Source organism: Delphinus delphis, chromosome 14 (genome assembly GCF_949987515.2).
Source record: "Delphinus delphis chromosome 14, mDelDel1.2, whole genome shotgun sequence".
NCBI classification, from domain to species: Eukaryota; Metazoa; Chordata; class Mammalia; order Artiodactyla; family Delphinidae; genus Delphinus; species Delphinus delphis.
The window spans coordinates 38,290,593-38,318,556 of NC_082696.1; the positions used below are offsets into that span (position 1 = coordinate 38,290,593).

General features: G+C 36.9%; 1 protein-coding gene across 2 annotated transcripts in view; it reads right to left on the reverse strand.

Annotated features, from left to right (window-relative positions):
• Positions 1-4,114: 4,114 nt before the first annotated feature.
• Positions 4,115-27,964, reverse strand: part of CLVS2 (clavesin 2) — a 66,275-nt gene continuing 42,425 nt past the window's right edge. For both annotated transcript variants that reach the window (XM_060030546.1, XM_060030547.1), the window contains 3 exons: positions 18,282-18,392; positions 12,233-12,453; positions 4,115-5,289 (listed from right to left, as the gene is read on the reverse strand). In XM_060030546.1, the coding sequence (XP_059886529.1) occupies positions 5,202-5,289; positions 12,233-12,453; positions 18,282-18,392 (420 nt within the window). In that variant the 3' untranslated portion in view covers positions 4,115-5,201. The remainder of the gene's footprint in view (positions 5,290-12,232; positions 12,454-18,281; positions 18,393-27,964) is intronic.

Here is a 27,964-nt window from a genome sequence, read left to right on the forward strand (position 1 = left end):
AATGAATTGTGTTTTTCCCTTTAGCGCCAAACATACAAGTATCAGAAAATTTCAGGTGTCCTAACCAAAATAGCTAACTACAATTTCTCTCAAAATAAAGTTCCTGTTGCCCATTTTTAGATGACATTTTAGAAATCTCCATTTCACAGATGCAAAGATCCATACTACAAAATTCAACATCTACTATATGCAAAATAAAGGCTTTTTTAAAGTAAAAATGTATATTAATTCAAAATTACATTATACCATTTTTAATATTGTATTGGAATAAACAATTCCCTCCAAAGGTCAAAGGTAGTTGAGCCAAATAGTAAACAGTGTGCTCAGTATTCTTATAATTACCTCTTAGACATCTTATTTAATCTGTTTTGAAAACAAACACTACTTAGTTTGGGGAGTTTTATTTATCTTTTACACAAATATGAAAACTGAAAAACTGAATTAAGAACAAGACAGAGCTTTGAACCTCTGTTATATATAACCAATTATAATGCATTGCAATTTTTTAATATGGTTTAGGGTTTGTTCACTTCTTATCTAGGTCCCTCTCATTCACCACAAGAACTAAGTTTGACAGAATAAATGCATTGCTATCATTAAGGAAAAAAAATTTGCATGAAATTTGAAACTAAGTCAAATACTGACTGACCAAATACCTTCTGAATTGTAACAATGTCCACTATTTACTATAAAAGTGCATTTATTGTATTTAAGACCTATGCTTATTTGTTTTCTAATTTTTTTTTATTTCAACAGTATCATTTGCACTCCTTTAAAAAAAATAGTACAACTTGAGTGTCTCAGTCCAGTGCATTGCTATTTCATGTTTTTCTCCTACAGTATAGGGGAATAGATTCCCACGCTCAGTGCAGAATAGGTTCCATAGTATTATGGCCATGTGCCGGGCTAATCTATGGATATTTACTAAATAAAAACTTCAATTCATGAAAAAAATGATATGCTTTAAGCCATTAAAGCGATATAATAATGTTTCAAAGCCAAGCCTCCTTATGTATTTATTATTTTCTCCCTTTCAAATAGTAATAGTGCTAACTAGTTCCAAGAGCATATTGGAAAACATTTTTTTCAACTAAAACAAAACAAAATCCTTTTCACTACTAAAGATAATTACACACACACTGGATATTTAGCCAGTCCTCCACGTTTGTTCCAATATATTTTAGGTAATCTGCTGATTCTTACATGATCTAACAGCCTCATAAATTTAAAATGTATCACTATTTCTTAGGCTATATAGCTATATAGCACATATAAAATGGAACATTTGCCTATTAGCCGATTGATGCAAAAAATGTAAATACCATATCTGAAAGTTCACACATCGTGCCAGAGCTCTGCTCCTTTTATTTTATGTTGAAAGTCATTCTGAAATGTCCTCATAACTGGCGGCAATTTTTCAAGTAATTATTAATAAACACACACCAAATAAGAAGCAAAAGAAATTATTAACCAACCAAACCAGCTAGACGCTTAGATAAAATAACATAAGATTGTACAACCTTTCAGCAGGTTTTCTTGATATAACTTCTTTAAAGGACCATAAGCATGTCCATACGCTTTTGGGTTATTTGTAGATGAAAAGGAAGTCTGTTCCTGAAGACACACTGCCATAGCTCTAAAAGTTTCTTTTTGTGAAGAGTAGTAAACATGTTTCTTGATGTTTAAAACAATTCTGCATTACCTTGATGCATCAGAGGGACCTCTGTTCCCTCAGAAATATTACGGAAACTTCAAATGTTTAATTTAACAATGTGACCTAGTTAATATTAAAGAGAACCCAGCTGCTTGGCTTTCTTGCTTATGAATGTACGAATTTTCAGTACTGTAAAGTAAACAAGCATTTTATATGAAAACACTTAAGGAATGTCTCTGCCTACACTTATGCAAACTATTAATGAAATAAAAGTAATCATGCATGCACTTCAAAAACTTGCTTGCAACACTCAATTTAATATTTGTATATTGTTTTAGCATAGTGCCATGTTTGTCAGTAACATGTTGAAGTTACTGTATTGAACTTACACAATAAAGACAATACTATACGAGAATACTCAAAGCAAGACCTCAAATATCCTTCTTCAGATTATAGCTATATTTCACCCTTATAATATAATAGATGCATGTATTTACTTTTTGGAAGAGAGAACAAATAGAATCCATATTCTAGTATCACTGCTTTATTCCATTTTTAAAGAGGCACTTCTTCATATTTCTTAGAATATATTTTTATGATAATCTCTTCCTTTTAAAATATCAGTCAAAAATGTGTGCAAATATCATGGACAACATAAGGAAGTTACTTATTTTTAAACCAGCTTTGGAAGCAGCTGCCCCTGAAACACTGGAGAAAAGAAATGATACAAGAAATAGAAGGTTAGGCAGGCTAAGTGAGGGAAGTAAATGAATTATGGGCCTATTCCAAATCAAACGTGGTAATTCTTTGATGCCTACAAATTTTAAGTAACAAGATAACTGAAAAAGAAAAGCATAGCTCTCAAAATAGAGAGGCAAATCATTAGAGCAAACAGTCTAGTGCTCGTGTGTATGTGTGAGTGGGGATGTACTATCTCAATGAAATCGAAAGAATATAAGGGTGCTTATTTACTATGTATGTAACAGTAGACATAGCAACATAACACAGAAAATCACATGAGGAAAAAGAAAATTCCTAAACAGTGTTAGTTAGCTGGTGCTGAGGGGAAAATTCATAAAGATCAAATGTTCTCTAAGCAGCTTCAAAAACATTACTGGAAATTTTTTTCCAGACTGAAAAGACATAGGCAGACCGAACTAGATACAGCAATTTCAAAACACATCATTGTTGTAATTTGTTCATTCATTTAAAAATATTTTACACAATCCAGCCAACTCTCAATTGCTCATTTGAAAAAGAGCCGTCAAGCAGCAATGCCAATGCAGTTTCCAAATGTGGGGTAGGGAGAGAGTGTGAATGATACTTATAAGTGGGTAGGTATACACATAAAATATGCCTTCCAAGTTATTTTTGTATATGACACTAGCCTATGACAGGGGGAAAAAAAAGCTGGCTATGCTGGTTGACATCTGAAGCTGGTAGAATTCTGAAAATTGGCAATAAATGGTGCATATCAAATGAAACTCATGAAAATGCAAGGTTGACTGGCCTCCTGTACTTACTTTCTTTCCATTTTATTCCATCATATTGTCTAACACTTGCTTGTATAGTATATAAAGCCCAATGCTAAAAAATGTATGTCAAGTTGGCAAAAACGTAAGAACAACATTGGTTAGGTTCTTAGATTAAGAGTTGCTGTGGCTTTTTATTCCAATGCATTCCAATCTCTGTAATATTTATGGGTGGAGCAGAGGACCGACAGTCATTATTCTTCTGCATTTGATTGGAGGTCAGCATTTTTAAGGTATCTTGCATTCATATTTTTAATGTATATTTATGTATTTTTACAAATACTAGACAGTCCATTGGTGACACTGCAGAATCGTGTACTGATCTTGATTTTAAGATTCTTAGCTATAGAATTAGAACTTGACTTTTTAAAGCTTTTGACTAAGAAGTATATGAAGGCTGCTACATGCCTTTATTTCTGTTGGTTTCCAAAAGTTCCTTGAGATATTTTTCTTTCAAAAGAATATTTTAATGTTAAATCCTCAGTCTCAAAAATTACCACTCTGAAAAGGTGGTAAAAATCTTGCTTTTTCACACTAGAATTTGAAATTTAAAGTTAAATTTTTAAAATGTGCTATCATTGCAGAATTTTTATGAAGTGAAAACTTTAACATAAGGATTCCAAATCTAGATTTATACTATAATATAGTATCTCAGATGCCCTCAGAAGATTTCATTATCTCTCCTGGATGCAATATGCTCTTAAAATCTTTTCTGAGAAGAAAACGTGAACTTACTGGATCATTAGGAAAATTAACTTGAATTTGGGGAAAACAATATTACTCTCCATCACCTGATACTGCCTACTGCCTTTGTTGATACCTGTTGTTTTTTTGAAGACAAAATATATTGCACTAAAATGGCAGAGTCAAGATTGCATTACAAATTAAATTGAATTCCCTTAAATAAGTTCACTGAAAGTCTGTTTTACTATACCTCATTTTCATTAACTTTAATGGAAGTGGTTTTCCAGAGTTAGCATTGCATACAGTAATCTATAACATCTCTAAGACCATTGAATATGTGTGATTTACTTTGTAAGCCTGTCACATTGAGGATTTATTAGAGCTCAGTAAAAATATATACGTGTGTGAGAATATATATATTTTTTCAACCAGTGCACAAGAATTAGAAATTAGCCCCTTATTGGTACTTGGCAACTTTTATGTTCAAAATTAGCTGTCAAATACTATTCATGTATGAGTTCTCTTTCTCTTGATCAAAGAGTTTTGGGGGAAAAAGTTTCTTAAAGTACATCAGACAGGGATAAAATGGGGTCTGGAATAAAGGACACATTGTGAAGACAGCAGTTTAAAAAGAATCCACTCTCTTTCAGAATTCCACATCTTAATTTGGGGAACATATTTTTTCACAAGACTCCAGGAATTAAACAACATAGAAGAGTTCAAGTGTTGAGTTTACCAGGTCATTTGCCATTCCTTGTCTCCCAAATGCAAGGCCAGTGATAGTCACCAGGGTACGTTTTCTGTGAACTGAAAATCACTAGACAGTTAATACATTTATCATAATAATTTCCTAGAATCATCTAGTTCCCTGTGCCCATTAAATGTACCTTTGAGTACAACAGTTTCAGAGAAAAACAACGAAACAATCACTATGATAGCTGAAATATGGCTTCATAGGAAACAGGGCTACATTTAATTAGCTTTAATTGCTTATGTGTCTTTTCTGTTCTTGTTATAGTTCATATCACTGGCATAGACTCATAAGCCAATCTTCCAATTTAAGTTACTACCAAAATTTACAAACTTGATGTGAAGAGTACATTGTATTTACAAAGAACTTGGCACTTACAGAATAAATTATTGACCTTTTAAAAAAAATTCAGACCAGGGCACCCATGGTTCAGGCAAACGGGAAAGCCTGATGTCTTATATATTATGCTACATTAACGTGAATAAATAAATTTCCAGCTGGTAATTCCTCCACAGCGCTGGCCCTGGTGCTGAAAACAAGTACCTTCCATTTCTAATCCATGGGGAGGGTAGAGAAGTTATCAGTCCAGAGAGAGCAAAGGTTGCATGTTTTCTTCCTCATTTTTATCCATGCGTTTTAACACTGTAGGATCCACAACTGATTGGGATCTAGAAATGATAAAGCCAATGTCAGTGCGTTACTGCCAAACAATCACCTTCTGTTCTCTGTCTTTTCTCCTTTATCACTTCTCTCATGGATGCGGATTAACTTTTTCTACAACAAGAGACTTATGAACTGAGAATGCTGCACATTTAAAGAGATACATTTATGGTGATGTTTTGCATCAAAGGAAACAATCCCCTCTGGCCTCTGAATAGAATAATGCACAGCAGAGGATTCTAAATACATAATAATAGGCTTAAGTTCTCTTCTTTACAGTCAAGCAAGAGACTTTTCTTTGAGTCTGAGAATTTCTAGTACAGGACTGATGCATTCCAAGAGATCACCAAATGGGGGAATTATTACAGTGAACTTATTGTTATAAGAAAAGAAGTAGAAATAAAAGGAGCCTTGATTCCTGTCTGAAAGGGCTCTATGAAACGACTTCAACAGGAATGTGCATTTTTAACCATCTTTTTTTATATTTAATGAGAACTTTAGGAAAAAAATCAATATTTCAATATGAGTTTTGTTCAATTTTCCACTAGGGCATCTGAATAAAATCAATCTTACTCTTGAAAACTTTAAGAAAAGTAGAAACCCCTCTTGTTTAGTCAGGAGCACTTTATGATTAGGAAAACAAATAATGTGAAAACCCCTTGCACATGCCTTTGATAGCAGGTGGGAATTATATCTCAGTTCCTCACTAGGAAACAACATAAAACTGGGAAGGAGGAAAGTCAATGAAAAGTGCTACTGTGGTGGCAGGAAGCTGTCATCTTAATGGCTATGGCATTAAAGAAGCAGCTGCCCTTTTAAATTATCCTCCATAATGAATTTTTCCCCTGCTGCTGCATTCCAACCATTTGGCTATTGCTGTGGCAATATGCCTCTTCACAGACCTCATTAATTTTCAAAAAGAAAGACTATAAACTAAAATACAACCACACATGCTAATGAAGAAGAACAGCAATGGAACTAATTATCAAAGCAAAAATAATTACAGAATTAACTGATAAATTGACTCCTTCATTTAAATAAACTTAAATTCATTTCTAAAGAGAGAATGAAAAGGAAGGTGAGAATTTTAAAATAAGGAGGTTTATTTCCTAAGTCACTTTCACTATTTTACCTCAATAATAGGTATTAGATGCATGTATCAGAATGGAGACTGGCTGCAGTTGAATGTGGGGTGCGTGTGTGTGTGTGTGTGTGTCTGTGTGTGTGCAGGAGAGAGAAAGAGACAGAGAGAGAGGGAAGGAGAAGGAGAAATGATAATTTATCTTAGAAAAAAGTACATGAATAAAATACATTTTAACACAATTGACAATTGCACAAAGCACTTAATAATTAGACTTGTAACATTGTTTTTCTTAGACTCAACTGAAATAATTGGTTTCCCAAGATGAATCCATGCTAAAATATACAGGGGTCCATTTAATGTCCTGCACTAGAGGGTTACTTGACAACGAGTACCCACTAGACTATAAATTCCATGAGCAGGGACTTTATCAGTTTCTCTCCTTGCTATGAACACAATGCATGTCACAGAGTCTGTTACACAGTAGGATTTCGATTAACTTTTATCCAATAAATAGCTTCCATACTGAAAGAAGATGGCTATCAAGCATTCAAAGCGAAGAGTGATGAAGATAAAGCAATTTATCCTGTGGAGAAAGAAATTCTTAACAAAAACATTTATTTTAAAATTCTCACAAATTTATTTTAAAATTCTCACAAAGTTAAATGTTGAGGCATATCCTAATAATATTCAAGTACACACCAAAGCTCTTCAGACAGCACAGAGTCTACAATATAATCATTTGCCATAATGTTCTATTAAAACACACATCATACAAATACACATACGCATGCACACACATCTTTTAAATCCTTACGTTCCTTGACTACTTTTACTATCAAATGTAAAATAGATAGCTAGTGGGCAGCAGCCGCATAGCACAGGGAGATCAGCTCGGTGCTTTGTGACCACCTAGAGGGGTGGGATAGGGAGGGTGGGAGGGAGGGAGACACAAGAGGGAAGAGATATGGGGACATATGTATATGCATAACTGATTCACTTTGTTATAAAGCAGAAAGTAACACACCATTGTAAAGCAATTATACTGCAATAAAGATGTTAAAAATTTTTTTTACATAAAAAAATATTAGAGGATATGGCAATTTTAATAAAATAGTTTAAATTACAGTGCACTATCCAACCTGGGATTAAGTTCCTAGTTTGCTTTTTTTAAAAACATCTTTATTGGAGTATAATTGCTTTACAATGGTGTGTTAGTTTCTGCTTTAAAACAAAGTGAATCAGCTATATGCATACATATATCCCCATGACCCCTCCCTCTTGCGTCTCCCTCCCACCCTCCCTATCCCACCCCTCTAGGTGGTCACAAAGCACCGAGCTGATCTCCCTGTGCTATGTGGCTGCTGCCCACTAGCTATCTATTTTATGTTTGGTAGTGTATATATGTCCTAGTTTGCTTTTATCATGCACTACAGATGTCAGAATTGTTGGATGATGAATGCTGCTGGCTCAATACGCAGAACGATTCCTCAATAAAACAAGCCAGGCAGAAACAATTTCTGATTAAGATTTTTTTGATATTTAATTGCCCCAAGTGTACTGTTGTTTTAGTCTAGATTTTCTTTTGTGCTCTCTTATACAAAAAAACAGGGTTATTTGTGCAGGATCATAACAGTTAATAAATTGGTCTGTTTCAACTGCAATAGAGGAAGTTACCTAACATTAACTCACAGTACATCTTAGCAGTCTCCAGCCTCTACTGTCTTTCAATGAATAACTTTTTTCCTCATGAAAACCTATAGTTTAACTTTAATTATCCAGGTATCATTTATTTATTTATTATGTATCTACAATATTGTGCTATACCTTAGTGTTTAAGAGACTAGATTTTAGACAGAAATGGATTCCAATTCCACCTTCTGCTATTTATTAGTTCTGTGACCAAGGGAAGGCTATTTAAACTTCCTAAGATTTTGTTCCCTTATCTGTAAAATGGGGAAAATAATACCTACATCATACAGACGTATTGAGGATCAAGTGCAATAATGCATGCATAACCCCCGGCATTAATTCCGGCAGATAGCATATGGTAGTGGTTAAGGAAATAACTTAGAGAACACTATTACCTGTGTTCCAGCATTAGCATTGTAGCTTTGGAGCTATGTGAAATGCAGAAGTTACTTACCTTTTCTGTATCTGGGTCTCCTCATCAATAAGATGGGTATAGTATTACCTTATTAGTTGTTTAGAAAAGCAAAGGAGTTGATGTATACAAAGCATTAGGTAGGGTTTGGCACATAGTAACCATAGGTGTTGAATATTATTTAATAAAATGGAAGTGCATATTACCATTAACAACATTAGTGTTGATGCTCACTGCAACTGTTGTGTGCCAGACACTATCCTGGGTCCTAGAGGCATAAGGTAAAAGACAGTCCCCGAGTTCAAGGAACCCATTCTCTAGTGAAGTTTGTATTCTTTCACATGATTATACTATCTCTCCACAAATTTACACGGAGGAACATAATCTTCTAGCTATACACGTAACTAAATTCACCCAAAGGAACAGTTATCTACAACTCTTTGGTGAAGGAATGATTTTTCCCCTCTCAATCTAAGAATGATATAAAACTGGAAAAGGAGATGGAGAAGGGTGGAACCTAGAAACAATTTTCTCCCATCCTTGATGGGGAACTACCATCCCCTGCCAGAGAGAAGATAAAAATAAAGTGAAACAACTTTCTTGATCTTATTTTTCAGGAGTTTTCAAATAGAACCATATAAGCTTCATATGATACAAAAGCTACACCAAACAAAGGATGTCTGAAATTCCAATCAGCCCATGTCAGAAGCAAGAAACTCAGGGTTGAGGAGGTCATCGTGCTGTAAGCCAAGTCTTCAGGGGACAAAATGTCCTAATTAATTGGAGAAGAAAATCAGGATCCAAAAAGACTTCAAAATGTGGATCGCCTGAACCAAATCTAACAAGATGATGTCAATTAAAATAATGTGCTTGGAGGAAAAAGCTAAACACAGAAATAAAGAATTATGAGGATAAGGATCTATAAGTAAAGAGACCAGTTTTAAGGGGTTCAGTATGAGTCAGCAATGTGCCTTGGCTGCCTGAACGGCAGCAACAGTAACAGCAACAGTAACTAAAGGAAGCCAATGAGGTCCTCACTGCAAAGCCAGAATTCTGGAACCTCTATGCAAGTAATGATAACGTCAGATGTCACCTCTACAATTCTAAACACTGCACCTAAAAGGGGCCACTGACAGACAGCAGAGGACTCCTTCATTCATTTAACTGGTGCCTAGTGAGCATGGTTTGTGTGCCAGGCTCCACTCCAGGCACTGAGGATTCAGAAGAGGACAGGATAGACAAAGCCACTAAAGTCTCCCTGAAGCTTACATTGCAGGACAGGGGGATAAATAACTAAATAAAATCAATCATTTCACTGACTAATAATGAACTATGAAGAAAATAAAGAAGGTGATTGATAGGAAGTGTCTAGAATGAGTAGGAAGTAGAGCTGATTAAGACCTGGTGACTGAGAAAGACCAAAAGACCCTCTTGAGGAGATGACCTTTGATTGGGGCCAGCCATTGGAAGACAGAGGAAAAGAATACTCCAGCCAGAGGTGACAAGAATAAAGACCCTTGGATAGGAACAAACTGGGGAGGCTGAAGGAGAATAAAGAAGGATGTTGTGTCTGAAAGGTAGGGGAGGAGAGAATAGGTAAATAAACTTAGAGGAGAGAGGTAGGCAGGATCAGATCATGCAGCATATTGTAAGTTGGAGTTGATTGTATTCATTGTATAATCAGCAGTCACTTAGAAATTCAAAGCAGAGAAGTGAAATGATCTGATTTACATTTTTAAAATATTATTTTGACTGCCACATGGATAATATAATAAATGGAAGGTAGGGGAGCAGGGTAAAGGTGGAGGCAAAGAGAGCAGGTAGGAAGTTTTGGAGGAAGTGTAGGTGATGGGGATGCAGCTAAGGCTGTAGAGGATATGGAGAGAGGTGTGCTCAGAGGAGGGGACCACATTAGTTAACAAGTCACAGAAGGAGGGGCTAAAGGAAATGAGCATTGCTAGCTGGCAAAGGAAAAGACTAAGGGACACCTATGAGAGCTGTCTCCAAATCCTCATGTAGCTCAGTTCTGTCACAGAAGAGTAGACAAGATGTATATCAACAACATGAAAGACTCTGTACCTCATGGATTGGAACCTTGTTCCATCACATATAGACTATGTGACTTTGGGGATACGAATATCTGTTTAACAAGGTTGTTGTGAGAATTAAATAAGTGAATGTTACCAAAAAAGTACCTAGTAAGGGCCTAACTCATGAGAAGTTTATTAAAAATGGTAGATTGTAACAATTATCACTGTTAGAATTTTAATTTTTATCAGAAGGAACCTATTCTTAGGTAATGGCTTTTAACCATTTTTGTCTTAGACAACTTTGAGAATTTGATGAAATATGCCTTCTCTCCAGAAAAAAAAAGCACTATATATACATTTATATATCTATATATACACACATACATTCAAACATATACACACACAGTTTTGAATACAACTTTTATCACTTTACAGACCACTTTTAGGGTCCATCAATGAACCCCTTTGGTGAGAAGAGCATATAACTCAAATTAGGAAGCCTTGTTTTAAGAGGAGGGAGTTGAAAAGCCCAAACTTGATTTAAAGATAAGCTTGTCCATTAGTGGAGAAATTAAAGCTGAAGATGTTCCTGGCCTTTCCATTCTCTCCAAGGAGTTGTGGAGCAGCCTGGGGAGAGAAAGGCATCACACCCCACCCCCCAAGAACAGCAGCAGCTGCAGCAGCAAATAAAAGAGGCCAGACTCAAAGATGCCACTGCATGAGTCAGTGGTGACCGAATGACCCTAAGGCTTTCCTCAGAGAAGGATGCAAGATAATGTTTGCAATGACATGGGAGATGCCCTTGTGTCCTCCCTGAATTACGTGAAGAGAGACTTGTAGGAGCTGTGGTTCCTATATTTCCAGGATAGGAAATGAACCAAGAAATAATATTTGTGATCCAAATGAACGCTGGGCTGGTGTGGCCTGGGGTAGCATAAGAATTAGATGTCTTCATCTAATTGCTACAGAATGCAAACTCAGAGGCAGTTACGCATTTGTGTGTGTCTGGCAACCCCCTTGCCCTCGATCACCAGTAGATCATGGCTGGACATATGTTTTACCCATATTGGATACAAAACGCCTAGGGAAGTTTTTATTACAGAGCATGTGTTGAATAAATACCCATTGACTGAAAGAAAACAGGCCTAATAACACTATGAGAGTCAAAGCAGGAAATCAGATTCTGACTCAACAGTGAATTCTGTAAAGATTAAAGCTGTAGGGAAAGACAGTGTTTTGCCCCAGGAATGGCTAGACAGAAACTTTTAAACAGAAACTTGGCAGAGATGCTGAAAAAAGAACGTAAGCTTTGAATGTTAGTGTTTGAAGTGTGTGTCTGTTCGCTCTATGGATCCCTTCCTTCAAATGAAATCTTACACAGGAGTCCAAAAATTTGTTTAGATAGTCAGTCTCACTGCAGTGGAGATGGGCACTGTCCCCACTCGCTACCTGCTTGCCCTGAGGCACTCAACCAGAACCTTAAAGAACAGTTTGAAAAGCCACTGGATTGGCTGACTTCTAAGGGGCCAGCTGGATTGTGAATTTGGAACAACATTGAGTTGAGGTTACCTTGAATGAATTTATCTTTGACTTGAAACTCCTTAGACATCCAATCATAGGAGCATGAAAGGCTTTAAAATGTCACCAAATAGCTACTTCAGAAAAATATAAAATCTGGAGTTGTATCAGGTGTCCCCACCCTGGCCCAGCCCGCTTCCCAGCAACCTCCAGCATACCTCTTCATGGACTTGGGGGAGAGTTCCTTCTCTACCTCCTTCACAGGCATGCTGTAGGAGTCCACATTGTATTCACTGTCGTCATCATACTCGTGGTCTAGCAGTGTTCTTGCCCAGGTTCCCATATCATAAGGGGGGAGCATTCCTCCAAACTCAGAGGGCAAAATCTCAGGATGAATTAGTTGGTGTAGACTGTTCAGGTTGTTACCGTGCAAAAATATCTACAAATGCAAGAAGAGGGTGGGAGAAAACACACAGAGGAGAATAAATATCACCCAGATTTTGGGAACTGGGCGGGGGGTGGGGGGGATGGAGGATTGAGGATAGGAAAGCCAAAGCAAGAGTTTTCCATGTCTGTTAAAATATTTAAGCCCTTCATCTACTCTGTGAAACAGGAAGGCTGGTTCTGTAATCCTAATACTTCATATAAAAATCCTGAGGCTCAGGGATTTTAGGTAGCTTCTAGAAGGCCAGATCATTATTGGTTTAAAGAACTGGAACAAGAAATTTTGTTTCCTGCTTCATAGCTGGGAACATGAGCAGAATCTAATGTGCACGTTGATCTGCACATTATCCTGGTGTTAGCTGTACAAAGCTGATGATGTGCATAATGAATGCTGTTAAAAGACTCTTCTCATAAGGGCTCAACAACTGCTGAGCCCATTCACGTTATTAAACCCAAAAGCTGTCACCAGTATGGCTTTCTCTTTATCTTCGGTAAAAATAAGAATACTGTAACCACTAAATTACTGCTTTATAATACAAAGTATGTGATGTAAATAAAAGTAGATTAGCATCATCACAATGAAAGGTTGACTGAAGTTTCACATTCCAAAGACCAATGTTCTATAATGTTGCCAGCATCTTCTCTGCTAGAGATTTCCATGGTTATCATTCAAATCAGAAATGGAATGAGTTGAAACTGTAAAGCTGTGTGCATCTGTTAATTATTCTTATCACTGTCTACATAGAGCTTTTGGTTAAACTGGAGAATTATTTAAGCTACATACTCAAGATTTGTTTCTCCATAAATTGCTACCTCTTTCCTCTTCTTTCATTTCAATCTCAAGACTTCAGATCAGTCTTCTCTGATAAAGTACTCTTGTCACCTCATATAAACTTTTATATTTATTTAAAGATTATAATTTATAAGTGGCTTAGAAATCTCACACTTCAGGTTCAAGATGAACAGAGGTTCATCTTGCTTTCCATACTTTTAGAATCCATGGAAGTAAATATACTGGAAAACAAAGACTAGTCTATATCAAATGAAATGAGAGGAGTGGGAGTCACCAGTCAACAAATAATTTCAACAAATTGTGGAAGAGTATAAAAGCATCTGAGATTGGGTCACTGGTCAAAATGATCACAGCAAGTGGCTGGTGGAATACATAATGTGGGGCTTACAGAGGTGGAAGATACTGTCTTCCCCAAGTTAAATCAGGTTAATTGCACTTTACACCTTCCCCTTCCTACTTACAGAGCACAACAGGAAAACACACACACTCTCTCCCTCTCTCTCTCTCTCTCTCTCTCTCTCTCTCTCTCGCTCTCGCTCTCGCTCTCGCTCTCGCTCTCGCTCTCGCTCTTATAATTTTCCTGGGAAAATTAAGTTCTAGCACCTGAAATCCCAACTTTATTAGGTATACAACCTTTATTTCATCAGATGTACTACTTCATGTCAGAAACCTTATCTTTCAAGTCATGCAAGAGTTAGGTAATAAATCCTTAGAAAAGTAAATGTAATTCACACTACTTCTCTTTTCACTAACACTCTGTTCCCTCCTCCCTCAACATCACTTTCAGCTTTGGCCTTGTTTCCTCTTTCCCTGAAAAAATAGGGCAACCAGATGAGACCCACCCACTAGCATCTGTATCCATATGCTTTGCCTTTGCTCCCAGCACAATGGAAGAATAAACTCTACAAAGGCCAACCCCTCCACCTGTGCACTAGAATTCATTCTCTCTTCCACTCAGTTATATTTCCCAAACAATTCTCTCTTGTCTCTCTCACATCATCAGATTTCCTCCTCTTCTGTATCTTTCCCATCAAAGAACAAACATGCCAACTCTACTCTTCCCTCCCCCACCATACAGATGCATAAAACCTCTCTTGACCTTACCTCCAGTTATTATCCTATTTTTCTCCTTCCTTTCATTGCAAAACTCATCAAAGGAGTCATCTATATTCATTGTCCAAGTACTTTTGTCCCATTTTTCCTGAATCGAATCCAAATAGGCTTTGCCTCCCACCATTGCATGAAAATAGCTCTTGTCAAGATCCTTCTCACTGCTAAATTCAGTGTCCAATAATTCTCTGTCCTTATTTTCCTTAAACTCTCAGCAGCACTGGATATAGTAGATGGCTCTCCTCATTGAAACACTTTCTCCCAGGATCTCTTGGTTTCCTTCTATTTGATAGATGCTTTTTTCAGACTCTTTTGCTGGTTATTCCTCACCTCCCCAGCATCTTAACATCAGAGAGCTCCAGGCTTCAGCTCTCGGATTTATTCTCTTCTCTAACTATACTCACTCCTTGGTGATGTCATTCAGTCTAGTGCCTTTAAGTATTGTCCATACACTGAAAATTTATATTTTGAAGCCAGACCTCTCTTTTGAACTCCATATTGGTATTTCTACTCTCTATGTCACACCTCCACTTAAATGGTAAATGGGCACCTGGAGCTTAACATATCCAAGATTGAACTTATAATTCTCTCCCCCAAATCAACTCCTCCCTATTTTCAATGTCAGTTAATCGTACAAATATGCTTCTAGTTTCTCAGGCCAAAACATTTGACTCATCTTTTACTTCTCTCATAATCTAAGTTGTCAGTAAATTCTTTTGGTACTACCTCCAAAATCTATCCTGAATTCAAACATCTGAACAACTGCACCCTTACAACCCTAACACAACTCCCATCATCCTTCACACTGTGTTACTGCCTCCTAACTGCCCTCCTGACTTCCACTCTTGCCACCAACACTCTATTCTCAACACAGCAGACCGAATGACCATGTTAAAACATCCATCAGGTCACATTATTCTGCTCATAATCCCCCATTGCCTTCTTCTTTCTCTTAGAGTAAGTCCTATAAGATCCTCTATGAACTCTTTCTGTGAGCACATCTCCTACTACTCACACCCTGCTGGAATATGCCATGCACACATTTGTCTCATCATTTATTGAAGTTTTACTATATTCTCCCCCGTGTATATTTTTTCTTCCTCCATTTCATGCAAGAAGTCTGGTTCTTTGGGTCTCCTTTGCCTCAGATTACCTTACAATTATACTTAGGCTGAACTTTTAAATTTAAAAAAAATTTATTTTCCTAAACCGTGCCATTGAAGAGATTATGGTAGCTGACCATAATTATGGTAGAAAGAGGGTAGAATATTTTTAAGAATTAGCAAGGAATAGAATAGCAAGCCCACGATTGAGGAAGAAGTGGAAATTTGTGACAACTAGCAGGAAAACCTGTTTCCTGTCAGCTCTTGGGGTGTGGCAGGACCACATCTGTGGACCAGCTGAAGAGTGCACTAGGGTAGTGGATTGAAACCTCGCCATTGGGTTCTGGCTTCAGTAAAGATGCTGAAGCATCTCCTTCTGCTGGAGCAGAAGGAGACCTTAATTCAATGAACTAATACTAGCTTGAACAGTGAGCATGTCAAAAGTGGCCATGATGGATGGGAAGTTAGGCTCTACATGAAAGATTCTAGACACTGGTGAAATTTTGAGAAGGGACCCCTGTCAACCCCTAAGGTTGACATTCCCATCAGCCCAGTGTGCTGGAAACTCAAAGTCTGATTTAATTTAAGAAAATGAAGAGCTAAATGTCTACTGTGAAAGAGGATTCACGACTCTTTCCTAGGTTTCCTTTTACCAGTTTTTCAGAACATAGATTTACAGCATCTGTGTTATAAGTTGTTTGAGTAATACTGTAATGCTGAATCACTTGGGATTCCAGTAAGGAAATATAATAACGTTGCATTGTGCATTGATTATATACTTAAAAATTAAAGGTGTTTCAATCTATAATTATTTTCTCATACAAAAATTTCCAAGTCATATAGTTTTAATTAAAATGGTAAAATTCAAATACCTCAATTCCATCTGGAATAGTGCTAGCAATGCATTCTTGTAGGCATTGTCAAAATCATCAAATTCCGTCAAATAACCCCCAAACCTAGAACTTTCCTTGTTTTGTAGACTTGAAACTCTTCAGTCTTTTCAACAGAGCAAAATCATGTCAAAATCATGTCACAACAAGTCACTCCTGCACTCAAAGTCTTTCAAGTGCTCCTCATTTCACTCTGACTGAAAGCCCAGATCTTTACGACCCTCTATGAGTGGGCACACTATGTTCCTGCCCATCCAGTCCCCTAATATCCTCCCCAGTAGCTTATTCGTCTCCAGCTTTTCTGGCCTCCTTGCTGTTTGTCAAATATTCCAGGCCTGTTTCTCCCTAAGGACCATTGCCTTTGCTAGTCCCTCTACCTGGAACAGTCTTCCCAATACATCCACATTTTCAGCTCTACTACCTCCTAGCTGTGATTTAGAGCAAATGGTTTCAGCTTCTATGCCTCATTTTCCCATCTATAAAAGGAGGAAAATAACAATGCTTACCCTAAAGCTTTGTTGGAGGGACTAAATGAGTTAACATACCAAGAGTACTTAGAACAGCATGCGGCATAGCGTGAACACTACAAAAGCATTCATTAGTACAACCTGTGCTAAAAGCCCCAGCAGGTATTTTGGATCACCTGATCATCCCTTCATAGAACAATGCTGAAAGTGTTTTTTCTGAGGCACATCAATACATTTTTCCAAATTATAAAATGTAAATTAATATGAATCTTGGTGGTAGAAATAATTCCTAATATAAATTATAATTGTTTACAGAATTCTTCCTCCTAAATTACTAAAACATATTCAACAAATTCACAAACAGAAAACTCTCTGTTCACAAATGTTTGACACCGACACATACTAACAATGATTTCACTTTCACACTCACAGTAAGGCTTTTAAGGCACTGAGATACCTGAAGTGCCTTCTCATTCATGAGAAACCTGGAAAATTATCTTCCCTATGGATTTAGAAGTAACTATATTTTCCTGTGGAACTAATCATTTGAAAATTGGTCACAGCACAGTGGTAAAAATATCCCTAAATGCAGAGCTATTTGTATTCAAATGTTAACTCTACAACTTTACAGCTGTGTAAATGAATAAGCAAGTTATTTATCCATCCTAAGACTTACTTTCCTCAGCTTTTCAATAGGAGATGATGCTTACTAAGCTTACTTTTCAGAGATGTTTGGAGGATAAAATGAAATAATGTACATTAAAATGCATTTTAAAATATTATCAATAGTGATAAATGTGTTCGGTATTTACAATGTGCCATGCACTGCATTAAATAATTTATATAAATATTCTTATTCTCAGAAAAATGATTATTTTGGAATCTACTTTGAATATCCTCATTGTTGGATAAAACTGAATCTTGGAATTCAAGTAACTTGTAATTTAAAGAGATATTAAAATTTCTACACATTAGTATTCTTTCTGAAATGTGTGATTGATCAAGACAATCACTACAAAATTATATTAGAGATCACAAAATTCACTATATTCAATGTAATACATATTGTGAAATAACTAACGCCTATTTATAACATAAAAAATTATAACTTTTCCCTGCATATTACTTGAAATTAAGTGTATCAATAACAATATAGTAACACGGTATAATTTTTTTTACTTTTAAACTGAGGCTTTAATGTATAATGAATGTGCTAAAATGTTCCCCATTTGTGGAAAAGCAAGAGAGCTAGTTTTTAAGTATTTCTTTCACAGATACACTGTTCAGAATTAATCACAAGTTTTTACATTTTGTAAAATATATTTTATGTTATCTTTTAGAGTTATATTCAGTACAGAAACACATTTTACCACAGCACATGTTATACATACAGTATGCATCATAATTTATTGAACGGGGGAGCAGAAAGGAAATAAAAAAACAAAGAAGCAAACAAATACCCTTTTCCGAGTCTTCTCCTTCAGGAAAGGCCGGATCACGGTATACAGGGCATGGATATACCATGGTTGGTTGACAAAATGAATTCCTCCAAATCGTGCTGGGAAACTATCCTAGAGTAACATGGCGGGGAAAAAAAATCAAAACACGCTTTAAGACACTGAGAAGGTTTAGGGAAGGCCATATGGTATACAAATTTGTTATTCCGTACACTTAAATGATTATGTGTATAGCTAAGGAGAAGAAAGAAGGAAGAACCTTAGGAAGAACCTTACTGCAATTAATCACTGTAACTTTCATACAGAAACTGAAGCAATATGGAATAAAGCACATCTTTCTCAAGAATAGGTTGTTGATAGGAATTTCAGCATTTTTAGGAGTGCCACGTTTTAAGCCTGCAAACTGCTAACAGTCATTATAGACCAAGAAATATATGTAAAAGACTTTAGAAATTTGTCAAATAATGAATCTATGTTAGATAAGTGTCTATTAAAGTGTATTTAAATTAAAATGTTTTATTAAATTTCAATGTAGTTATCTATAATGTGAGGATGGTCAGATATCAAAACTCACTTTATTCTCTTTATTTTATTACCAACTTTACTATAAACACTCTCCTTTCCTTATTCCAACTACAAAAAAAGGAAACACGCTTAAGCAAAATAAAAACCTGGAATTGTAGTGTAAGAAATTTGCACATGCATTTTGCCAAGTTAAATGAAAGTTAAACCCTCTGAGCTCACCCAACAGGAGGAAAACGGGGCTATCACAAAGCCAGCCTCTCCTTCAGCAAGAACTCAACCATGTAAGGTTTGCATCTGAAGTGATGTAGAGGTGTTTTCCTCCTTTCTGCGACTAAATAGGTGCCTCTCAAGTCCACCCCCAAATCTGAAGAGAATCCTTAAGCCAAATAAGTTACACCATTTGACAGTGCTACGGATTCTACGTAAATGGACATAGATTTTGCTACTGGTTCAACATTCCACGCTGAACTGACTACAAAAGTCCCTTTAAAAAACTGTACCACTGGAAGTGTCTCTTGAGTGGCATCATAATAATTGGCATACATCTAGATTCTACTGAGAACATAAACAGGAACAAAAGAGAAGAAACTGAAATAATTGTAGATCTATTTTCTTAATTTAAATTTTCTCTTGAACAAGATTCAAAAGATTTAAAAACATGCATGGTGTAACATCATTAAATTATTTTGTTTTTAGGGGACACTTATGAGCATTAGAAATTCATTAGTGATTTTATATATTGATTTTTAGAGTCAACAAACATTTTTTCTGCAACAAAATTTCTATCTTTGAGAATAACACACTACGAAAAAACCACAGTACTTCAAATAATAATTACATTCGTAAGCTGTGTCTTATTTTATGTCAATGTCTTACTTCTTTTATAAATTTGTAGCTTTCATTCATCAAGAGTATTACAAAACAGAAATGAATCAGGTAGAAATGCAGACATAGTGTCTTTTAATTTTTTTATTTTTTCAGCTAAATATGCTTTTATTTTCATATGAAAAAATACATCTGACTTCCACATAGCAGGTTACTTTTTAAAAAATTTTTATTGGAGTATAGTTGCTTTACAATGTTGTGTTAGTTTCTACCGTACACAGGCATAGAGAACAAACATATGGATACCAAGGGGGAAATGGGGGGGGATGAATTGGGACATTGAGGTTGACATACATACACTATTGATACTACGTATAAAATAGATAACTAATGAGAACCTACTGTATAGCACAGGGAACTCTACTCAGTGCTCTGTGGTAACCTACATGGGAAGGAAATCCAGAAAAGAGGGGATATATGAATCATATATGTATATATGATTCATAGTGTCTTTTAAAATTATGACATTTTTATACATAAAATGAAGATAAATAATGTATATACAATAAAGAGAATACTAATATGTGCCCTCCACTCAACTTAAGAAATAGAATATAATTGGTAACCTTGAAGATCACTGTATTTATATATTCTTTCATTTCCCCCACATTTTAAAATTGCACATTGTATTTCAAATATAAGGATTTCTCTTGCTTATATCAATATTTTATTTTATAAATGTTATAAATATATAAATATTATATTTTTATTTTGCATATTTTATATATATTATATATATATATATATATATATATATCTCCCTTAAAACATACTGTTAAGTTTTTTAAGTACTTAAGCTTTATAAAAATGTCATAGTCAATGTGGTCGGGTAACAGTGTTTTTGCGGTTCGTTGTATCTGAAATTTAAACACGTTGTGCATAGCTATAGTTCATTGTCACTGTTGTATAGCATACCATTGTATGGAACACCACAGTTTATTTTCTCCTGTCCCTGCACATTGTTTTCCAAATTTTCGGTTTGTTTTGCTATCACCAACACAGCTGCTCTGCAGACTTCATTCTCAGAAGTGTCTCTTGTGCACGTTCAGGTGTATGTGCAGGGTATTTATCTAAAAGTGTTAACGTTGAGTCATAGAGTGTATACAGTTCAACTTTACAAAATTGTTAGGAACAAACTGCACCAATTTATACTCTTCTTTCCCCCAGTAATGCAGGAAAGTTCTGGCTGCTCCACATACTACACTTGGTATTACCCATCTTTCTAACTTCTGCCAATCTAGTGGGTGTAAAATAGATTCTCGTGACACTTTAATTTGTTAGTTGCTTCGTCTTTGCTTATTTTAATTCCATCATTAATAACATTGTTTGATAACATAACCATTTTACACAGAGGTGTTTTGTTTCTGGGTCCTTGAGGGCCTGAATTTGTTATCTCTGCTGGTCTTGTTCATGATATCTTGTTTATGGTGGATCATATTTGGCTAATATTAATCCTTGGGAATCCTGAAAGAGCTAGTTTGAAGATGCTTTTGTCCCGACAAGACCTATATTAGCTCCCACTAGGTTCTATCCCTGGATATGGGAGAGGCAGAGAGGTTCCTTAAATGTTTCCTGGCCAGCAGGGATTTCCCCAGCACAACCTTTCCCTAAGGATGCAGCACCTGGAGGAATGCAGGTTCTCACATCCAGTCCCCAACTTGCCCTCGGTGTGTGCAGGCCTCACGTCTTCTCCTGCCCACCGCGCACCCCCAGCAATCATTACTCTCCAAAACTCTAGGTTCCTACAGTCAACATTGGCCTCCAGAACCACTCAAGCTTCCCTTATTCTGTTTCTTTCCAATAGACTCCATGTGTTTGTCTCTGTCGGGACTTGTTTTATGTTCACCAGCGTTCAGTAGAGCACCTAGACATATTTTCATTGTGATTTATTCAACACCCTGGTGCTTCATGGCAGGGAGATCTTGAAGAATTTTTAACCTACAGCACTACCTAAAGCAGAACTACTTAGTACACTTTTAAAATATACTCCTGAGTGAGCATTTGATCTCTAGAACAAAACTGAATGAACACCAGCTATCAGGCTTTTAAGCCAGAAGTCTTAGCTCAGTGATTTTTAAACTTTGAGAACCACTTGAGGTCATGCCTTCTACTGTGAACAAAGAATATACACATGTAAACACATAACTTACACATGATGCCATGGATTCCTTGGACACATCTTTCAATACAGAATGACTTGGTCAGTACCAAATCACAGTTAAGGCAGTGTGAAAGAGAAAGGAAAACACTGACTTTGCAATCAAGTAGACCTAGGTTAAAATTCTGACTTAACAGTACCTCTGTGTTAAAAAGGTATCAAAGTATCAAAGTCCAAAGCAAGGACATAATACTTGATTCCTTCCTTTCCTCAGTGTGATATCACTCATTTCCTTTCTCTTTTTCTTCTCCTTGTGGTATTACCATTATACACATGGTACACCTTTTGTAGTTGCCCTGCAGTCCTTGGATATTCTGTTCTGTTCTTTTTTCCCTTTGTTCGCTTTACATTTCAGTTTTTGCGGTTTCTATTGATATATCCTCAAGCTCAGAGATTCTTTCCTTAGCTGTGTCCAGTCTACTGAAAAGCCTATCAAAAGCATTCTTCATTTCTGTCACAGTTTTTGATCGCTAGCATTTCTTTTTGGTTCTTTTTTAGGATTTCCTCCTCTCTGCTTACATTGTCCAGCTGTTTTAGCATGCTGTCTAGTTATTCATTAAAGCCCTTAGCATATTAATCATAGTTTAAAATTCCCAGTCTAATAATTCCAATATCCCTGCCATGTCTCATTCAGATGCTTACCCTGTCTCTTCAAATTTTGTTTTCTACCTTTTTTCAGTTATGACTTATAATTTTTCCTTGATAGCCAGGCATGATGTACCAGGTAAAAGGAACTATTGTAAAAGGCCTTCAGTAATAAAATGGTAAGAGGTGGGGGAAGGTAAAGCATTCTATGGTCCAATGGATTAGCTCTTGGGCTTTTAATGATCATGTGGACTGTTAACTGTTAACTCACAAGTGTTTCTTGATCTTTTTTCTGGACTGTTAACTGGACTGTTAACTCACAAGTGTTTCTTGATCTTTTTTCTCCCCGCTTGGGTGGAGCAGGATGGCTAAAGTACCTGGAGTTGGGTATTTGCCTTTTCCCATATGGAAGACTAAAGTTGGGAGTTTCCCTCCCCCGCAGGTCAGTTAAGCTCTAATAATACCCCAGCAGGTTAGATTCTGGTTACCTGGTTTCTCCTGAGAGCAAGCCTTGATGAGTAGAGCAGAGTGCTCTGGCATATGTAAAAATGGTCCCTTTTCCCCTCCTCCTGATGCAAACACAAGGAGATTTTTCTCAAATATTTACGGTGAGAACTTGGTCAAGGTCCTGGAGGTAAATCTCACAAAAGTGTGGGAGGCCCCCCTATACCTGTTCCTCTCCCTGGAGCTTTAACTCTCAGCATTTTATACAATGAGCCTCCAGCAATCTGTCATTAACAATTCAGGCTGTCCTTCCCCAGATTGGTTCCCACGTAGGTTTCTGATCATGACTTTCTGCCCCAATAAGCCAAGACTCCCTGTATTCACCTGTTTCTCTAATCCTGGGGGGTAGGGGATTGCCCTGTGTCCTCACACCACTTTTACAGATCTAAGAATAGTTGTTGATTTTTCAGTCTGTTCAGTTTTTTCCTTGTTAGGACAGAGTGGTGACTTCCAAGCTGTTTATATTAGGAACTGGAAACCAGAAGTCTGATCCCCTTTATTTCTGATCACACCTCGGGTCTTGCAGTATTTATACCCCCACCTCTGTGTAGCTTCATATTTTCATATTCACCTTCCATATGATGCTAGTGTGATCACAGTAAAATCCGAAACTCACTACCTCCATTCCACTCCTTAGTACCATGTCACTTTCCCCCATCCCCTTCATGTCTGTTCATGTTCACATGCTGTTTTATCACTTGTTGATTCTGTTCCTTCCCATATGCATCCCTCCCTTTTTGTATCATCTGCTCTTACTAATCCCTTAAGAATTAGCTCAGGCAACACCATTTCCAGGAAGCTCTTTTGATCCTTTTCCTGACTTATCCCACTGCTCTCACATCAAAGCCCATCTCTACCATCACAGTGCCTAAGTCCATCACTGCACTTGCCATGATACTAAAATTGTCTCTTTATTTATCTGCCTCCACTACTAAATTGTGAGCTCTTTGAGTGCAGAGGTTGTGTGTTCCATATGGTCTGTTGGTGCTGGGCCTGGCATCCATTTCCACCTACTTCATGCCCCACCTAACAGAGCAGGGGATGGAAGGCTAAAACAGGTATCTATGTTAGCTAGGGTTCTGACTAGGTGAGATCTGTCAATGAGATGCACTTGAATAAGATTTAAAGGACTAAAGGGAGGCAGCAGTCACCTTCCTGTGCAATGACAGCTGCTAAGCAAGCTCTAGAAGAGCAATTGTTTACAGTAGTATCTGCACACCACCTTCCACTTTCTAGTTACCACCTTTGGAAGGTAAAAGTCTGCTGGGACATTAGCAGTAAGAGGGTGAAGACATCAGTTTCTTGACCTCTGAATCACATCTGCAGGGTTGGGACCTCAAAACCAAGAAAGCAGTCACAGACCTCCGTAATTTTCATTCCTCCTGCTCTTCCAGTGAGGTGTTAAGCACTCACTCACTGCATTTAAATCCATTTTTCCTTGAACTATGCAGAGACGTTTCTGTTTTGTGCACTGAATGCTGATCCAGACTGTGCCTGATTCATCCTTCTACTCCCAGCATTTTGAAAACCTGTGTATGTGAGTGTGTGTGTAAGCTAGATGAATATTTATTAAATGAAATACATTCTGATATTTATTATTTAAGTAAACTATTTACATTCTCTGAGCTACAATTTATCTGCAACATGGGAACAATATTTAACAGGACTGCTAATGGCTCACCATTGGTGCCACTCATTGAGCCCACCTTCTTGGTGCTGAGCTACCATATTAACTCCCACTTTACACACGTGGAAATGACTGCAGTGGTAATTTTATAATATAGTTTATTGGGCAATTGTTTGGCCCTAAATAACACTACATAGTAGAAAATAATAATCAAAATATTAAGAATATACAGTATGTTGATCATTGGCTCTGGCCACACTGCTCTTCACTGGAGACAAGGAAATAAGTGCTTTGCAATTAGTGAGAATATAGCCAAAATGGACTGAAAAGAGTTAATAGAATTTCTACCTTCCAAAAGCTTTTGCCAATTCACCTACTTCTATTCGTTTTTCCTTGAGCAGAACACTTTGTGCTTGAGGTACAGATTGTCTGGCGTGAATTCTTCAGTTAATGGAAACTTGACCCGCCAAAGCTCTAGTGGAACTCGGCATGTCTCCAAGCTTCTGCTGACCACAAACTCAAATAAATATCCTTCTTTGGGAGAAGATGGATTTGGAAGTACTTCCAGCATGTAATATGTGGGTTTCCTTAAGAGTTGACGGCCATGGCAAACAACTGCAAAATGAGCTCAGTCAAAGCAAAGCCTTGATCTTCTCCTCATTGGCATAAAAACACTATGAACACAAGAGACTTTGGCATCATGGGCACCATATAGAGGGGTAAACATATTTATATCTACCAAATATACATAAGAGAATTATTCACATATTTCTAGCAAAAAAAAAATACGTTTGCCCTAAATATCTAGCTATTCAAGAAAAAAAAAATTAGAGAATCTGAACTATTAGCATGTAACTCAAATTTTTAACTGATTTTGATGAAATATAAAAATTGTGTATTAAGATTAACACTACTATGAGTAAATTGTCAGATTTGAGAACATAAATCAATATAGTTTCTGGTGTAATTAAAGGTTGAGGTAATAAATGTGAGGAAAATGAACTTTTCTATTATTACATCACAGCTCTGGTCTTGTTTCACAAGTAAGACTGCCTAGGACTCCTAAACCAGACAGTCTACGGTTCCTCAACTTCTTAAACTTATCAACTGGGTTTAAGAATTGTCCTCAATGTGAACATAGGCAAAAATTGTATTTGTAACTCACCCATTCAGAATTAAATCTATTCAGCCTTTTTTAATGTTTGTTTTTCTTTTCCTCTTTTCCTGCACTTTTTGTAGCACTTAGTTTCAACTACTATATGCGCTATGGCAAAATGCATTTAGTGATAAATTGTAGCACCAGCACCTAGAAATTACACCTTTAATTCCACAACTCTACCTCTGAAGTTATACTAGGATCAAAAATATTGGACTATTCTTTTATGAAGCTTTTAGAATAAATATAAAACATGCTTGTTGTAGAAATTTTGAACACAAAATAAAATAAAATTTTTTTTTGCGGTACGCAGGCCTCTCATTGTTGTGGCCTCTCCTCTTGCGGAGCACAGGCTCTGGACGCACAGGCTCAGTGGCCATGGCTCACGGACCTAGCTGCTCCGTGGCATGTGGGATCTTCCCGGACTGGGGCACGAACCCGTGTCCCCTGCATCGGCAGGTGGACTCTCAACTACTGCGTCACCAGGGAAGCCCAAAATATAATTTTTAAAAAGTCACTCATAACTTTACCACCTAGAGACAAAAGCAATACTCTAAGCATCTTGGAGTATGCCTCCATTTCTTTTCAGTTATGTTTTATATAGATGACATGAAACACTAACAGTCTTAAATTATGATAATAGTTTTTTTATAATGGCTCATATGTGTGCAACATACACGATATCACTTTCTCTAAAAGTATGAGTAGGTATAGAAAGTGGGTGATTATTGTAGCAGTTGGTACTACTGGTTCCTTAGGTAGGATCAACATTAGCTTCCTTCAGATATGTTCAAACTTCTTAAGATCGGTCTGCTTTGACAGCTAGTGGGAAGCAGCCGCATAGCACAGGGAGCTCAGCTCGGTGCTTTGTGTCCACCTAAAGGGGTGGGCTAGGGAGGGTGGGAGGGAAACACAAGAGGGAGGAGATATGGGGATATATGTATACATATAGCCGATTTGCTTTGTTATACAGCAGCAACTAACACAACACTGTAAAGCAATTATACTCCAATAAAGATGTTAAAAAAATAAAAATAAAAACTTTGAGAAGAAAGCATAAAAAATATGCAATCAAAAGGTGAAGAGAAAAAAGATATAAAAGATGGTGTTAAGTAGTTATTAAGAATATTATGTTATTTGTATAGATTTTATGATATTTGTGGTATGTGTCAGCTTCTTAAAATGTCTAGTTTATAGCGATTCATTTCATTATGAGTAAAATTTCATCTTGTATCTGGAAAAAAAAAAAAAAGATTGGTCTGCTTTGACGTGCTAACCGTAGAATGTTTTGCTAAATATGTATATTGAGGGTATTCTTTCTAGATGGTAAAATAGTATTTTAATCTCATATCCGTCTTTTATTTATTTATTTATTTATTTGCGGTACGCGGGCCTCTCACAGTTGCGGCCTCTTCCGTTGTGGAGCACAGGCTCACGGACGCGCAGGCTCAGCGGCCATGGCTCACGGGCCCAGCCGCTCCGCGGCATGTGGGATCCTCGCGGACCGGGGCACGAACCCGTGTCCCCTGCATCGGAAGGCAGACTCCCAACCACTGCGCCACCAGGGAAGTCCTCAGATCCCTCTTTTAGAATGTTGTACTAGCTATTTGTCTACATGTTGTACCCATCTTCAGAAGCTTAAGATTCCTGAATGAAATCACGTTTGTTCTAGTTCCAAAGCCCTGCTCCCATTCCCTACCACTAGCACCCTGCGCAGAGTCTGCAACTGAAAAGAATGGAACTATAGTTGTGATCCCATATACTTAGTGCCATCAGTAGTGGACAGACAGATCCAGGCAAGTCATTCAACTGCTTTCAAAAGGGAAACAAAAATTTTTACCAAAACATTCTAACTAGTGCCTTCTGCCAAACTGCAAGAAGACAGGCAGGAAAGTATTTAATTATCAGCTAATTGGTATGTCTTTTTCTGTGCCTGTCTCATGACTGGTAATAAGCCATATGTAAATGAATGTAAGTGACATTGAAAACAAAGGATCTTGACCCTGGTATGGAGATAAGAGAGTTTACATTGAAATCGTACACATGCAGGAGGATGCTTCATCTCCATCCTCTTAACTTGTAACTGTCCATTAAAACCTCATGCTATCCAGGTAGGCATCAAATAAAGGAACTTAGATGAAAAAAATTGTGTAGAAACAAAATTTCACCAAAAGGAAGTAATTGCTCTGACATGTAGGGAAACAATAATGATTAACATTTTCTACAACCAGTTTGTTTAACATTTA